General features: G+C 48.1%; 1 protein-coding gene across 7 annotated transcripts in view; it reads left to right on the top strand.

Annotated features, from left to right (window-relative positions):
- RIMBP2 (RIMS binding protein 2) overlaps positions 1–17,518 on the top strand; it is a 109,170-nt gene that overhangs the window by 14,312 nt on the left and 77,340 nt on the right. For all 7 annotated transcript variants that reach the window (XM_063086735.1, XM_063086731.1, XM_063086733.1 and 4 more), the window contains 4 exons: positions 5,230–5,431; positions 10,389–10,531; positions 11,797–11,873; positions 16,065–16,174. In XM_063086735.1, coding sequence (XP_062942805.1) covers positions 5,230–5,431; positions 10,389–10,531; positions 11,797–11,873; positions 16,065–16,174 — 532 coding nt within the window. The remainder of the gene's footprint in view (positions 1–5,229; positions 5,432–10,388; positions 10,532–11,796; positions 11,874–16,064; positions 16,175–17,518) is intronic.

Genomic DNA, 17,518 nt, shown 5'->3' on the forward strand with positions numbered 1-17,518 from the left:
CAGAGCCTCCCACCCTCAGGACCATGTGAGGTATTGTCCTGTGTGTTGGGGACCTACATAGTACAGTGGAGGCATCTACAGGACCACGAGGGGCATCCAGTCCACCCTGACTTCCCATAACATTCATGTAAAGCAGGACCACAGCACGGTGGGGTACAGGTGACGTCCACCTCTAGACGTGCCCCATCAGTCCAGACTTTATAAGCCTTTGAAATACTCACCAACATTTAAAACTTGAGAGATCTTACAGTGTAATGAAGATTGCCCACTTCTCTTGAAACACCAGAAGCTTTGCCCAGGGTGGTCCAGACAGTACTGAGAAGTGGACACCCCTTTTAGACAGAACACACATGGGTCCACTGCATTCCCTAATTTCCTACAGCCTTGCCCTGCCCTGCTTACATTTGCAGCCCTTGCCACCTGCATAGACATCTACCTCCACATGATGGTTTGCAGTCAGCTCTGGAACCCACACGCACTGGGTGTGAGTCAGCTCCTCAGAGCCAACATCCACTGACCAGCAGGGCATGGCTCTCCACAGGCTCGCCTGCACCCTCTGTTCAAGGGGAATGCATGTCACAGCCCTTGTCCAGGGATCCCTAAGCAAAAAAGTACCCTCAGGGCAGAGGAAGTGATTCAGCGTCATCGTCACCGATATGCACACGATGCTCTTGTGCAGTGAGCACTGGGTGGGCGAGGGAGAACCTGGGGGAGGTGGACGAGGGCCACACACCCAGAAGAGAGGGAGGTGGGGCAAGCTCATCAGCACCTTGCTGCCATTCTTACACCCACCCGCATGCCCTTGCACCAGCGCTCACGGGGGCTCCTTCTGGCCAGGCCCTGTAGTACAAGCTGGGGATGGAGAGACAGCACTACCACTGCTGCTGCGGCCGCTATGACTAGTAATAACACCACCTCCTTATTACTACTGCTGCTGCTGCTATGACTAGTAATAATAACACCACCCCCTTATTACAACTGTTGCTACTACTATTATTAATGCTACTAATACCAGTACCACTACTACTACAACAAATAATACCACCATTATTACTACTGTTGCTTATACTACAAATAATAATAATAATGGTAAAAATAATACCAATACTACCACTGCTACTACTGCCATGACTAGCAATAATAATAATACCACAAGTATTACCATTGTTGCTGCTACTACTAGTGTTAATACTACTAAAACCAATACTACAAATACCCATACCATTACAACTTTAACAACAAATAATAATAACGACAATACCACCATTGTTACTAGTGCTGCTAGTACTACAAATAATAATCATAATAATACCAATAATACCACTGCTGCTACTACTACAAAAGATACCATTGTTACTATGCTGCTGCCATTAATACTAACACTAATAGTGCTAATACCAGTACTACTGCTGCTGCTACTAATGATACCAATACTACTACTTCTACAAATAATAGTAATAACGCTATTACTACTATTAGTAATGCCAGTGCTACTGCTGCTACTACTCCTACTACTGATACTACAAGTACCAATATCTATACTCTTACTACTATAGGTAATAATAATATTAGTACTCCTACTATGAATAATAAAAATAATACCAATGCTACTGACACTAATACTGATACCAGTACTAGTACTGCTATCGTTACCTCTATTACAGGTATTATTGCTAATGTTACTGTTGTTGCTGCTAGTACTACTGCTACTACTAATTACAGCTCCATGTGCTTAGCATTCCTATCTGCCATCACTTTTCTGGATACTTAGCACATAATAACTTATTCAGTCCTCACACTAATCCTACGAAATAGGTTCAATCATCACTGCTATTTTATAGATGGGAGAGCTGAGGCACAGGACAGCTGGGACCCTTGCCAAGTCACCCAGCTAATGTGCTGGGGTCAGGATTCACACTCAGACCCTCTCACTGTAGAGCCCCCCACTCCCAGTGCTTCTGTGGGGCCAGGCTTCATGTTGCCCTCCAAGTGTGTTCTGGTCGTGGGGCTCCTGCCTGATGCCTTCACCCCGCAGTTCCCAGCCCTGGAAACTCTCAGGCCTGGGTGTTATGTTGAATCCTGGTTTCCTCTCCCACTGGGAGCCCACAACTCCCAACACCAGATGAGTCTGCGGTGTGGGACCTCTCCTGGTGTGCAGAGGATTCAGGCCCCCAGAAGGGCTGATGATGGATGCTCTGTGATCCTCTTGAGCGAGGGCTCTCCTCCTGGCACATGGTCTAATGGCTACCCCTCTGCCTACTCTCTGTCACAACTCATTTCCCTTGAACAAAGAGATGACGGGTAATTTCCAGCTCTGAAGGCTCTCCATACTTTCTGTGAATAGATTCATCTATTCACTCACTAATTGCCGTTCACCAAATATTTGTCAGAGGCCTACTCTGTGCCAAGTTCTAAACTAAGTGCTGAGGATGGATGGATGGATGGATAATGGTCATAGGCCTGACTTCATGAAGCTTCCTCTGGGCCAAGCAGGACACAGATACGGGACAGGCCTTCCATGAGCTGCCTCCAGCCACCCTCTCTGCAACCCTGCCTCCCTCCAACTTGGGGCCAAGCTGGGGAACACACAGGCCACCCTCATCCCTCTGTTCTCCACCCCTGCTACCCTCCTCCAGAAAATCAGACCAACCAGCCTACAGCCTCTGTCTTAGACATTGATCAGATGCTGAGCCCCAGTGTTGGCCACTAAGACCCCAGCTACGCTCAACACTCCTTGGTCTGGTTTGATGTCGCAAGACACCAGCCACGTATGTACTGCTGTGATATATATGCTGTTGTAAATATATGTCTTCACCATGTATTTATATTATTTCATAATTTTAAAAATGTACTTGCTTTTTAAATTTTTTTTTTTTTTTTTTTTTTGTCTTTTTCGTGACCGGTACTCAGCCAGCGAGTGCACCAGCCATACCTATGTAGGATCCGAACCCGCGGCGGGAGTGTCACTGCACTCCCAGTGCTGCACTCTCCTGAGTGCACCACGGGCTCAGCCCTTAAAATTTTTTATTTTGAAATAATTTTAGATCACAAGAAGTTACAGAACAGCACAGAGAGCTCGTAGAGACCCTTCCTCTAGCTACCCCTTAACAGTCACACCCTCTCCTACCCCAGACCCTGACAAACACTGATCTAGTCTCCATCACTAGAATTTTGTCATTTCAAGAATGTCATGTAAATGAAAATTCTATCTACTTTTTTAGTTAGGTCATTTTTATATACACATGATACTGAGGCGTTGGTGTGCTAGTTACACTTTTCCTAATGCACTTTAAAATGAATGCAAGACTATTAAAATGCTGTTCTCTGTCCTTCCACACCCCCTAGAAGTCTCACCTGCCACCTGGGCACCTGGCAGCTCACTTGGATAACACAGGTGAGCTCAGGCTCTTCTAATGCCATTCCCTGCTAGAGGTGGGCATGTGGCAGCTGTTCTCTGTTGTGGATCTGTCTTAAGGGCCAAGCGAGTGGAGACAGAGCCCTTGGCCTCCAGAAGCTGATGCGACCCTGCTCTTTGGGTCAGAGTCTGGCTCTGGGCGGTTGGACCTCTCCAGTGCTCTCCATATCCCACCTGTGCCCAGGCGCTCCCGATTTTTAGTTCTGTGCTTTTCTTGGTAGAGAAAGCTATCTCGGCCAAGTTCATTCAGCTTTTTAAAAGAAGAATCCTGCTGATTTTTTTAATGAATTGAAGAAATTAATTATAGGATTGGGATTTGTTAGGTTTATTTTTAGAAATGTATGATCTCAGACATAAATAGCATTTCATTCTGGACTAAGGAGCCGAGAAACTTAATGCCTGTAGAGGAGGGAGGAAGAGAAAGAAGAGGAGTGGGGAGGAGGGAGAGGAAGCCAAACAATACACAACGTTAATGATATCGCCAGTGGGATTTTTCCAGCCGTCCTAGAGTGAGAAAGGGCAACAGGCAGGACTTACACACAGACTGAACATGGTACCTGCACCTCAGGTTCCCTTCTATTTATGGATTCAGCAAACATTTATTGAGCACCTGTTGTGTGCCTGATCATATGCCACATGTGGAGGATCTACCAGTGAACCAGAAAGCAAAGGCTTGAAGCTTATGCTCCAGCTGTGGAAACAGACGAGAAACAAATAATCAAGGAGCTAATAAAATGTCAGGTGGCGGTAAGCACAAGAGGCAAGGGTTGCAGGGCGAGGAGTTGGCGCAGAACCCTCAATACACCCTCCTCGATGCGTGCACCTTCTGTGACCATGCTAGAAACTCTTGTTGCAGGAGACAATGCTTCCCTTAGACCGTGAGTCCCCAGGGAGAGAGAGAGAGCTGCAAAGATCAGAGATAACCCAAGACCGGCCACTGGTTAGCCCCGGCCTGTTCTGCCGAGGAGGGAGCTTCGCTGGTCTGCTCTTTTTATTCCTGTGTCCCTGAGGCAGACTCCTGCCCTTCCCCAGGTTTCCTGAGGTGTCTTCATGATGTTGGCAAATGCAGCGATGTTGCTAACCACACCCAGCAGATAGAAATCCTCTTTTACTGGTAAAAGTGGTGTTCTTTGGGGTTCAGCAGTATTTGGGGCTGTTGCCTCCAATGAGAAAAAAAACCACATTGCTGGGTTAGCAACTGAGCTGTCCCCCGAATCTGGGCTATGTCACAGTCTCACACTCCAAATTTCAAAGAGCTACAGCAAGGCGTGCCAACCACAAAGTGCCTGGGTTTCACACAGATCCCAGAACAATCCACAGTTGGCTGGGAGCTGAGTGTTTGCAAGATTTCCTGGCACCTGTGGTTTCTCACATTGGCCAGCAGCCAGGCTGCGTGGAAGCTGGGTGGATCAGATGCTGCTCTCCTACGGAGGTGGGAGGAAGTCCTGCCATACACACACACCCATACACACACACACACACGCACACACACACGCACACATACACATACATGTATACAGTGCACACATGCACACACTCTTGCAAGCATACGCTCACACATGTATATATTCACATGCACACACACAAATGCATACATGCACACACACGCACATACACGTGCATGCACACACGAATGCACACATTTATACATATACACACATGCTCTCTCACACAACAGTTGCACGTACACAAACATGCACACACATATACATGCACACATGTGCACACACGGGCATACATGCACACTCTTGCACACACACAGCATTTGTGTGTGTACACACTCACTGACCCCATGTCCTGCCTCTGCCATGCAGTCCAAAGTTCGAGAACTGGAAGAGAAATGCCGGACACAGAGTGAGCAGTTCAACCTGCTGTCGCGGGACTTGGAGAAGTTCCGGCAGCACGCTGGGAAGATCGACCTTCTGGGCAGCTCGGGGGCCTTCTTGGACATTCCCTCAGCCCCCACCAAGCCATTCCCACAGTTCGTGAATGGACTAGCAACCTCCATTGGCAAAGGTAAGTGCCTGGACATCCCCCACACCACCGCAATGCCCCCCACACCTCAGCCATGGTCTGGAGTCTACACTGGTAACTATTGTGCAAGTGTGTATTGGCCTGGTCCCCCAGTGCTCTGCAAAACTCATTTCTCTGCTTTAGCTGTTTTTCCTTTCTTTTCATTCCAAAGACCTGTTGGTGACATTATGGTGTACTTGGAACTTCTGTCCATCAAAGGCAGCGATAGTCACGGGGTGAACTGCAGCCCTCACCTGTCACATCTTGGTTTAGGAGGCAGAGTGGGCAAAAGCACAGGTTACCTGCCTCTGTGTGTGTGTGTGTGTGTGTGTGTGTGTGTGTGTGTGTGTGTGTGTGTGTGTGTGTGTGTGTAAGAGATTTTTTTGTTTTGATCACAGGTAAAATGATCCCAGGTATCATTTAATTAAACCTCACTGTAGGTGCTACTTTCTCCTCACTGAAAGGTAACTGGGATGCACGGAGGTTACCTGGGTTGCAGGCCCAGCTCTATCTATCTGTTTAAAAAGCTGATTTTTTTTTTTTTCTAATTTAGGGGGGATGAGTGTTAGAACCTCACTTTGGAATTTCCTAAAAAAGAGGATTTCCAAATTTCTCCTAGTTCTTATCAGAAAATACTATACATACTTTTTGGTGCTTTTTATTATTAAAATGAGGCGCTGCTGCTTGTATCTTGATAAATGATCTCTCTACTTCTTCTTTCACATCCTTCCTTCCTGTCCACGTGTGAGGGAGGATGCTAAGAGAGTCATTGGCCTCAGCTATGAAAGGCAAGACGAGGAACAAGATCGCATTGTCCCTCAGCACATCTGCTGGGCATACCACACACCCAGGCCACATCTGCTGGGCATACCACACACCCAGGGCTGCCAAGGCTGAGCTGTTCACCAGACAGGCAGGCAGCTCAGCTCTGGCAGAGAAAGGGAGACAGTGCTGAGGCAGAGAGGACTCCAGGCCAGTGTAGGTGGGTGGTCAGAGGAGATGCTGCTGAGAAACAATGTTTGAGCAGTGAAACCTGAAGGATCCAAAAGGTGTAAAACAGTTTCAGTTCTTCCCAGATTAAAAAAAAAAAGAAAGAAAAAACTACATGTGCTTCTCCTCCTTGAAGGGCCACACAGAATCCCCCCTCCATGCAGCAAAAATGCTGTGTTGCCACTCAGGGAAGCCCCTTAGTAACTCAGCACCAAGAGTTTTATTAGGACTGCTCACACAGACACCTGTGCCTGGCTTGCAGCAAAATCCCAGACCCCCAGAAGGCAAGTAGGTGTTCGGCAGAAGCTGCAGAGTGTGTAGTCTAGGCATGGCACATGCCTTTATTCATTACAGAACGTTCCATATCAGCATAGGGAATATTTAGAAGTCGAGTTCCCAGGCTCCAGCCAAGGCTCATCTTTGCAAGCAGGCCCTTCTCAAAATATCAGTCTTGGGTGTGCTGCGTGAACAGTTTGGGCATAGCACATGAACATGTGGTGCTGGTGAAGAGCTCCCGGCCCATGGGGTGGGAGCCATGATGTACCTGAGTGAGTTGGTGTGGAGACTGATCTGGAAAAAGGGATTTAATTAATGATGATGGAAAATGGACACTGATTAAGAACAAAAACCAAAAAACCAAGTGGTACTGTGCCTTTACTAAGCCAATCGGTCCAGTCCTGATAGAGGACCAGGTTTGTACCAAGGCTTCTGTTTAACTGTTTGGAAGATGCATCATCTTAATTAAACTAGCTCATTAACAAACCGTTACCACACCCCCAGGGGTCCCTGCTGGCAAGGCCCATTCATGGTTAGCATTATTCCTGCATTTTCCTGCTGTGCCCAGCGGCTTATGGCTGCTGGGGGTGGGAATGTCTGCAGAGAGCTGCTCATGTACTTCTGGAAATCTCCCCAGGACATTCTTTACTTGAATGGCCAAGACCCCTCTTAAGAGCTGCTACTTAGGGCTTCTTCTCTCTCTTTTTCTTTTTTCTTCTAAGTGTGTTTGTTTCTTTATACATTTTCCCAACTTTATTGAGGTTTAATTGACAATTAAAGTTGTATATATTTAAGGTATATGATGTGATGATTTGATAGACATACACATTGTAAAATAATCACCACAGCCAAGCTAATTAACATGTTCATCTCACATAGTTACTTTTTCTTTTTTGTGGTAAGAACATTTAAGATCTACCCTCTTAGCAAATCTCAAGTAAACGGTACAGTATTGTTAGCCATAGTCACATGGCTGTATGTTAGACCTCCAGAACTTACTCATCTTGCACAACTGAAACTTTGTGCCCCTTGACCAACATCCCCCCATTTCCTTCTCCCCCAGCCCCTGGAAACCACCCTTCTACTTTCTGCTTCTGTGAGTTGGACCTTTTAGATGCTGAGTGTAAGTGAGATCTTGTGGTATTTGTCTTTCTGTGCCTGGCTTGTTTCACTTAGCATGATGTCCTCCAGGATCTTCCATGTTGTTGCAAATGGCAGGACTTCATTCTGTTTTTAAGGCTGAACAGCATTCCCTTGTATATGAATGCCATGTTCCCTTCATCCCCTCACCTGCCACAGGTCTTTCTCTCCATGCTTGAACTGGGGTGGTGGGCGGAGAGGGTCATGTGGGCACTGAGCTGCCTCTTCACCTAGGTTCTCAACTGGGGCTCCCCGGCACCTCCCACCTGCGGCTAGTGTCAGCCCAGAGGTTGGGGTGGGCAACAAAGGGTTGAGCCCCCTGCAGGGACTCACTTTCTGTAAGTAGAGGCCCCTCAGACATTAGGGTAAGGTTCTAAAGTCAATACGCAAGGCTAACATTGCACATGGACAGAATTATCCTCGGAAATCCCCCAGGAAGGGAGCAGGTGGTGTAACATCTCCCAGTGCCCTCCCTGACACAGCCAGTTTTTCTTCCAGTATGGGAGCTGGTGGTTTTGTTTTGATTTTGGCAAAACACCAGTGAATTTCACTGCTTTGAGATTAGTGATCTATTTTCTAGAAAGTATGTATTTTGAAGAATTAGAATCATGAGAGTGCATGGCTGGCTGGTCAGTTCTGTTGGTTAGAGTGTGGTGCTGGTAACACCAGGGTCCAGGGTTCTATCCTTATTGTAGCCAGACACTAAAAACCAAATAAACAGCCTGTGAATGAACAATAAAAGAGTGTGATGTTCATGTCCTGAGGGGCACGTGGAAACCAGCTCTGCTCCAAGGCCCCACACATTTTTTGTCTCAAATCTCACATCTACTCATCGAGTAGAATGGTGGGTAAAATGTGCCATGCTAATTAAATGGCTCATATAGGTTAAATGTGGCTATGAGGCGACTCTACTCACTTCACCATTACCAGCTGTACTGTCCTGTGCTATTCACTGGGGCAGCATATCAGTCAGGATGTGCAATGTTCTGCTGTGGCAGCAAATGACCCCCCGTCTCAGGGGATTATACAGCACAGGTCTGCATCATGACTGTGCTGCACGTCCAGCCCAGGCTGGGGACTCGGCTCCATGTGGCCTTCACTCAGGAGCACTAGAACAACTCCTCTCTCTGGGTTGTTCCCTGTGCCATTGCGGGAGGAAGAGACCTGGCTTCCATTCAAGAGCAGGATGTATCATTTTCACTCACAGTCCCTTGGTCCAGACAGGCATGAAGCAGGGAGCCCACCCCTGCTCTGCCTGGAGAGAGGAGAAGCTGCAGCATTGGTTGGAAACACTAAGGAATCCTGCAGCAGTCCCTGTTCCCAGTGAGTTTCCTGAGGCTCTGGGAGTTGACTCATTCAGTAAATATTTACTTTGCACCTGCTATATGCCGAGCACTATGGTAGGCACGAGGGGCATGTGGCAGTGAACAGAACAAAGCCCATGCCCCCTGGATCTGACATTCGAGCAGGCAGACAGGGCTATTTTGCACAAATACCCTGCTGTGGTGGTGCAGTCTTGCTGTTCATTTAATCAGCCTGGAGCTATGGAGGCTCTGTGGTGGGTGCCTTCTGTAGCAGCCTTTATTGGAGCACTTCTTGCATTACTCTGCATCACTTTGTAGTTCCTGATTTGGACTCTATAAGTCATATTCTTCAGTGAGGCAATCCCTGTGATGTGATGGCAACAGAGAGAAACTAGACGAAGCCAGCAGGAGCATCTTCAGTCCACAGCATAGCAGAGAACTCCAGGGAAGGGGTTACTTCTGTACTTCTCATCTGTATCATAATTAAAATGCCTGACTCTAACGTGACTATCCAGGCCAGCACTGTCAAAGTGCTGAGTTTTCCCTTCCATGAAGCCAGGACAGGCTTGACGGCCCCCTGGAGCCCCATGAAGATAGGACAGGCAGAGAGCTTCTCTGGTTCTTGCAAGTCTCTTACTAAAAGTATCTTTTTAAACATAAGCCTGGCTCTTTGGTCAACCAGGACTCTTTTGGTCTCAAGTGACAGTAAAGCCAACCCAAACTGGTGTGAGCAAAAGTAGATGAAGAGCCAGAATGCAGCTCCAGGCACAGCTTGATGCAGGAGCTCCAATCACATCACCAAGATCCAGTGTCCCTCTGTCCATCTTGTGGCTCCTCTCTCTATGAACCAGCTCCATTCTCGCATGAATGTTCCTCTTCCTGGTGGTTGCAAGGCTGCAGCATCACCGAGCCACAGAGCCTCTCAATTTTAAGCCAAGGAAAGGGAGAGCCTCTTCTCCAATGCCTCCCATTTAATTCTCTCTGATTTGACCTTTCGAATCATGTGCCACACCCCTCTCACCACCAAACAGTCATTATAGCCGGGGGTGGACTCTGCCAGGTGGACAGGCCCAGACCAGGGATGGGGTCAGACCAGCCTATGCAGATTAAGAATAAGAGACGGTGGATCCCAAAATGAAAATCAAAGGCTGTTGCCCAAGAGGGGAAAGGCACCCTGGAAAGGCAAATGACCAATGTGCTTTTATTACTTTATTTATCTTTTTTCAACTTGTTTCAATGTTTATGACCAGGTCAGGAGAGTGCTATTGGAAGTTGTTCGATTGGTGAATATATCCGGCCCCTCCCACTTCCCAGTGACAAGCCGGAGCCTGTGTCCATCAAGCCCACCTTTCTGTCGAGATCTAGTAGCCCAAGATGCAGATTTGAATCAGACGTGAGTCCTGCCCTGGCAGGGGAGCACCTGGCCTGCCCGCACCATTTCTTTCTGGTGGGACGTTGACAGTTCCACCCCATTTTCCTTACCCCCCTCTTCTCTCCCTCCTGGGCTCTTCCCTCACTCCGGTTCATCCCTGAGCCAGTCTTTGGTGACCTGCTATGTGCTGGGCGTGGGGACCCCACTGTGAACAGACAGACGAGGCTCCTGTTCTCATGGGGATGGTGTTCTGGGGTTGGGGGTGCAGACCATTAACAACAGTCAATGTGTTAAAAATACAGCTTGTGGAAAGTGTTGTGAAGATAGCACCACAAGCCTGTGTGACTCGTGGGCAATGAGATGGGGGCTGGTTAGGTGGAGGAAGGGCCTTCTCAGAAGGCCACTGGGCATTTGTGTCACTTTGCACCAATGAGGAGGAGCCAGTGGAAGGCCATCAGACTGAAGTGGAGCCAGGAGGTGGGGGAGAGGAGAGCAGGCCGTGGGCCCCAGAGAAGCACTGGGTTTTCAGTCTCAGTCCAGTGGGAAGCCATGGGAGGGTTTTAAGGTGGGAGTGACATGGTCTAATTTCTGTTTGAAAAGTCCACTGTGGCTTCTACATAGAGAATACATTATGGGTGGGGACAAGTACAGTCACTAGCCTTCCCCTTCCAGGGGAGGGGAAATGCATGTTATCACATTTTACTCTCACTCCCATGGGAGAAGACCATCCCCAACCCCCAAGATTGTCAGAAGAAACCCCCATAGGCAGAGTCTCCACAGGCTGCAGCCCTGAGACAATGAGAAGGGAGGGTGGGGGAGTTGGTAGGACAGAACCCCTCAGGCCCCCTCCCCATGAAGTCTCCCTGGAGCACTGGCACCTTCTGATGCAGGAGGGTGGTCTCCTTCCATAGACCAAGCCCCTTGACCCCTGAGGATTCAAGTCAGTGTCTTCCAAAGAGCCTACCAGGGTCTGGCACGGCAAGCACCTCACACCCTAAATCACACTGGGGGAAGGGCCTCACCTCATGGCTCATCTTGCAGTTTGGGGACTGGATTCTTTACAAATGTCCCTCCTGTGTGACTAGCAGTCCACACGAGGGACCTGCTTTGTCCAGGGCTTGCACATGAGACTGAGGGTGTGGGTAGCAGCATCTTCTGGGAGTTCCAGTCTGAGGTCATCATCCCAAAGCCCAGTGAGACTGTGGAAAGTTTTCACATGTGTCACAGGAGTGAAATGTGAAGCCTACGGCTTCCATAAGCCAGCTCTCCATTTGTGTCTTTCATAGATGGAGAATGAACGGAATTCCAATACCTCAAAGCAGAGATACTCGGGGAAAGTCCACCTGTGCGTTGCCCGCTATAGGTAAGAATGCGGCTCGTCGGTGCCCTTGGGCATGGGTGAGTGGGTGGGTCTGGGGACGCCCCATGAGCTGACTGGGCCCTTCTCCCAGGCTCTGAGGAGAAAGCAGCCCTTCAGCTGGGTCTTGGAAGATGAGCAGAATTCTGGTGAGCAGAGTGTGGGTTGTGTCTTAGTTTCTATAACATGTGACCACAGTGAGTGGCTTAAAACAAAAGGTTGATTCTCTCACAGTTCTAAAGCCTGGGAGTCTGAAATCAGGTGTTGGCAGGACCACACTACCTGAAGCGTCCAGGGGAGGGTCCTTCCTGCCTCTTCCAGCTACTGGGGGCTCCTGCCACTCCGTGGCTTGTGGCCTCATCACTCCAGCTTCTGCCTCCATCTTCACATGGACTCCTCTTGTCTGTGTCTCTGTGTGTTTTCTCCTCTTCTTACAAGGACACCAGTCACTGGATCAGGGCCCACCCTACTTCAGGATGACCTTATCCTAACTCAATTACATCTGCAAAGACCCTATTTCCAAATACCCTCATCCACAGGTAGCAGGGGTTAGGACTCCCACATATCTTTTGGGGGGACACAAGTCAACCACAGCAGGTAGGAAACTGGAAGTCAGGGCCAGGAACCAGCTGTCCAGAGGCCCCCATCATTCCTTTCCAGCATCCCCGCTTCCTGTCCAGCATCCAAGCTGCATCTCCCAGCAGCTACAGCCACGTAGCTGCCCTCTCCTTGAAAGGACCTTCAGTTCCATGCCCGTTGAGAAGAAATGTGAGCAACTGAGTCAGGCAGGCTCTTGGATTCTTTGTGGGAGCCGTTGCCAAATCTAAACGGGTGAGGCTTAGTCGCCTCCCTGCGACTCCACCACCCGATTGTGAAGAAAGCCAGCCTCATACCAAACCCTGCAGCACCCACAGACACCCATGAATTAGTCACAGATGACACAGCACTGCTCATCCCTCCTTTTCTTTATACTCAATGAAAACTCAGCCTCTTGTCCTTTTAGACTCTCCAACAACTCTGCATGCAGGCTTGGCCCAGGGCAAACATGATGATATTCCAGATGCAGGCACCACCGCCTGTTCAGCTGGCATCAGGCACCAGGGTCCCCCTTACCTGTGTCTGCACCTGGAACTGCTCAGGAGCCATAGCCAGAGGTGCAGATGCCACCTTCTCCACATCCTTAAACTTTGTTCATGCATGGCAGGGAGTGACTCTTAATTTTAGCCAGTCCATATGTCTTGAACATCTTTCACTTTCTCCATTGAGAGCTGTTTCTAAACCCTGTTATGCTGATCGGTGCATCATTTCCTGCTAATTAGTAACCCATCAATGCCACCAACACAAACAGACTTCTGGTGCTCAGGTAACGGAAGCACTTGATGACCCATAAGGTCAGTCCCAGGGAGGATTTTGCATTTGAGTTCCTGAAATGCTCTTACAGTCACCAAAGATGTGGCTTTGAAGGTACATGTGGTTTTTGTCCTCCCCGCCCCCTGGAGCTAATTAATATCTCACCTAACTGTTATTATTCAACAACCTGCTTAGGAGTTTCTTCAGACTTAAAGCCTCACTCCCCTCTGCTGTCCTGTAGCTTCCGTGACATGACACTTTCCTCCTCCTGTGCTCTTCCATCCAGCCGCACAGCCGGGGCCACCTGTGAGGGCTCCCATGGGCATCCCCACCCCAAAACCAAGGGGCAGCAGAAACACCCATCACTCCATCATTCTTTCTTAACAGCTTTACTGAGATATAATCCACGCACCACACAACTCACCCATTCAAGTGGACAACTCAGGGCTTTTCACTGTGTTCACAGACACATGCAACCATCACCAAGGTCAAATCTAGAACATTCTCTTCACCTCAACAAGAACCTCATGCCCTTCAGCTGTCACCACATCCCTTTGCTCCCCACCCCCAGCTGTCTCTGTAGATTTCCCTGTTTTGGACATTCCATGTAAATGGAACCATACAGGAAGCACTTGATGTGGTCTTTTGTGGCTGTGCCTTGCACTGAGCATGACGTCTTCAAGGCTTGTCTGTGTTTTAGCACATCAGTGCTTTGTTCATTTTTATGGCTGAATAATAGTCCCTTGTACGGATGGGCCACCTTTTATTCATCCGTCCTTCTCGATGCACATTCCCCCTTGGCTCCTCAGCTTGCCTTTCCGCCTCTCTGGGACCTTCTACCCTGTCTTTTCTGCCTGCTGAGCTTTCTCTTCCTGTGAGCTCGATCTGGGCTTTCCTGGAGGTGCGGCCTTTGCTGGGTCTTCTCCTTCCTTCCTCCGCCCTCCTTGTGAACTCTTGCCCAGCACCCGCATCTTCTCACCTTCTGCATGCCGACCCCTCTAGGCCTCTACCTCCAGCCCATCTTCCCTGAGCTCATATCTTCTGCCTCGTCAACGGAACACACCCAAAGCTAAAACCCGGTCCCCCTTCTCCACGCACTGCCAGCACCCCCCGACAGCCCCCGCTTGGGGAATTTATCCCCACCCTCCACCGAGAAGCCAGAAGACAGCGAGCCACCCTGGATGCACTCCTTCACCCCAATGTCCAGGCAAGCCCCATTTCCACTACCCCTTAAGTCCTCCCTAATCCAAGTCCTTTACCCCAGCTCCTCCACCAGCCGCCTGTCCACACAGCACCAGAGATCTCTTTGTAAAATGAAAACGTGATCATATCTCTCCCTGGCTTAAACTCTTTCTCGATATCTCATAGCCCTTGAGATTAGATCCACACCAACCTGGCCCCTGCCAGCCTTCATCCCTCTCCTCTCAGCCCCAGAAGGACCCTGGTCCCTGCCTCTGAGCCTTTGCACATGCCATTCCCTCTTCCAGGAACTCTTGTCCCTCCTCAGCCCACCCCCAAGAGTTATTTCATAGTTTTGTCTGTGTCCCTTCCGTACACACGTTGCCCCTGGGCTGACAGTGGGAGCTGTCAGATGGTTGCATAACGCTCACAGAACTCTGGACTTGGACAGTGAGGGACAGAAGTGATGTGATATAGTCAAAATCACACAAGACAGGGCAAGAAAGTCTCAATTCTGATTCTGCCCCCACCACTTAATAAATTTGTGACTTTGAATAAGTTGTCTCACCCCACGTGGTCGTTAAAATTGGGGCTAATATCTTTCTTTTCTGCAATGAGTTTCAACGGTCCATGTACATGGAAGTGTTGGTAACCTGCCCAGCACTATTGATATAATCATTATTATAGTGTCATTGTAATAATATACTGCCTCGCTATCATCTCCAACTATCAGTAATGTTATTTTTATTTTAATTGAGGCCTTTTATGTTATTCTAAATTAATTAGCCTTTTCATTAGGAAATCCCAAATCCATCTGAGTTTGTTTTATATATTCGATTTTTCAAGTTGGACATGACTTTAAAAAATGTTAATTCCAATATACTGAGGACTTGAGAATAAGAACACTTATACTCCCGGGGGTGGGGCATGAAAGGGGAAAATGGTGAATCTATTTCTCACGGCATTCTGGCAGTAAATACCCAACACCTTAAAAATGTGCTCACCTTTCACCAAACAAATATACTTCCCAGTATTTATCCTAGGAAGAAATTGTGAAAATATGTGAAGATATGTTTATAAGGGTATTTGATGCAACACTGATTATATTACCCAAAAGTTAGAAGTAACATCAATGCCCAACATTAGGAAACTGGTTTTAAAAAGTATGCTAGCTTGTTCAGTGGAATACTATTCATCAGTTAAAAAGGAGATGATAGAATCTTTCACTAGGTGGAAGTATAGGGTGCTATATTGCAAAGTCAAAAAATAAGTGAATCACTAGATCATGTATATAATATAATTCTACCTCTGCTAAATTATATATCTTGAAAGACTATGGAGTTATTTTTCTTTGTGTTTGCATATTAATTTGGAAATTATAGTTATGGTAGAAGAGACTGGAGTGAACAAAACATCAAAATCATAAATATGTCCTCTGGTATAAAGGATTCTGAGTGAACACGTGGCTGCAGAATTACCCTTTTACTTTAAACCTGTGTGTGTGAGCCAGCGACATCCTGAATCTTCTGTGTACAGAGAACTCACAAGCCTGAGCCACTGTGTGGCTTGTGATTTCTCAGCAATGGGAAAGAAGCAGCGTTCTGCAAGGGAAGGGCTATGGGCAGCCTCCACACGGGGCCTCTGATGAACACATTGTGTTTTTTCTAGTTACAACCCCTTCGATGGGCCAAATGAAAACCCAGAAGCTGAGCTGCCCCTCACGGCAGGAAAATACCTCTACGTCTATGGAGACATGGATGAGGACGGATTCTATGAAGGTCTCTGTTGGAACGTGGCTGCCATAGACCAGCCATACCACTCCCCACACTAACTTGTCCAGGGGCCCTGATAGACATACCACCCCCACACCCCTCCCACTCCTAGTGTTACCAGGTTTCCACCATTCTGACATTGGCAAGAACGCTAATCCCAGCAGACCTCAGACACTGCTCGGTAGGTGTTTTATAATGTTGAACTCTGCAGGGCTTTTGGCAGCTCTTTGCAGACATGTGGGGCTGATGGACCCTCTATGTCCCATTCGACTGTTCCAGCACCTCGGGGTACACCAACTTCATCCTCCTGGCAGGGCCTGTTCCAGGCAACCTCATGTGCCTGGCTCTCGGCATCATAGAGAGTGACCCCACTGACCTGGAGGCCCTGTTGTTAACTTAGGGGGCCCCCCCCTGTTCCACCTGATCACTCCCAGAGTCACCTCACACAATTTGGAACCAGGAAATGTGAACTTTCCATCTGGAATGCCTCACCTCTTGTCACCTGTTAACTCAAGGGTGACCCTGTGACAGCACCAGCAGCTCCACAAGTGACATTCTAGAGGATTCGAGTCATCAGTTCTCTAAACTCTCCACTGCTCTGGACACACAGATGCTCTTGGTTTTGTCCTGTTTTCTCTGAACAGAAGGAATAGTTCATGTTAATCTAACAGTTCTCTCTTTCATGGCCATGTGGTGTTTTCTTAGAGAGGACGGAAACACCTGGCTCTTTTCATGGGCATTTACTTGGGATGAGATCAGGTCCTCTGTTAACATCCATGAACAGAAACCCCGCAGGTGGCTGATGCGCTTACCCTTAGTTTACCGGAACTAACCACTGCTATTGCTTTGGATATTCCACTCAAGAAATTGCACCATGGCTGGTGGCAAAACAGTTTGAATTCTTAGCATAAATCCACATTATTACCACCAATTTGCACACCAGTGTAGAAGTATGTGCCTAAGGCAGCTGCTAGAATCCCTTGTTGAAATCTCTGGAACATTCGCAGCATGCATGTGCCCACATAGACCTTCTGTAGGCCTGATTAAAAGTAGGTTGCACAGCTCACAGGTCCCTTATCTGTGTGATGGTGGGAAACTCACTCCCCTTCTCTGTGCCTTAGTTTCCTCCGTGGTTGATTGGAGATAGTAATAGTACTCTCCTCACAGGGTGGCTGCGAGGATAGATGAGGTAGTAGTTATGAAGTGATTAGAACAGGGCTGAGCACATACTAATTGCTCAATAAATGTGAGCTGTCATCATCATCATCATCGTCATCACCTCCATGGGTCAGAATGAAGATATTTTATAGCATGTCCTCAGGGCAAAGGATTGGCTACCTCAGGACCCAC

This window comes from Cynocephalus volans, chromosome 2 (assembly GCF_027409185.1).
Source record: "Cynocephalus volans isolate mCynVol1 chromosome 2, mCynVol1.pri, whole genome shotgun sequence".
NCBI classification, from domain to species: domain Eukaryota; kingdom Metazoa; phylum Chordata; class Mammalia; order Dermoptera; family Cynocephalidae; genus Cynocephalus; species Cynocephalus volans.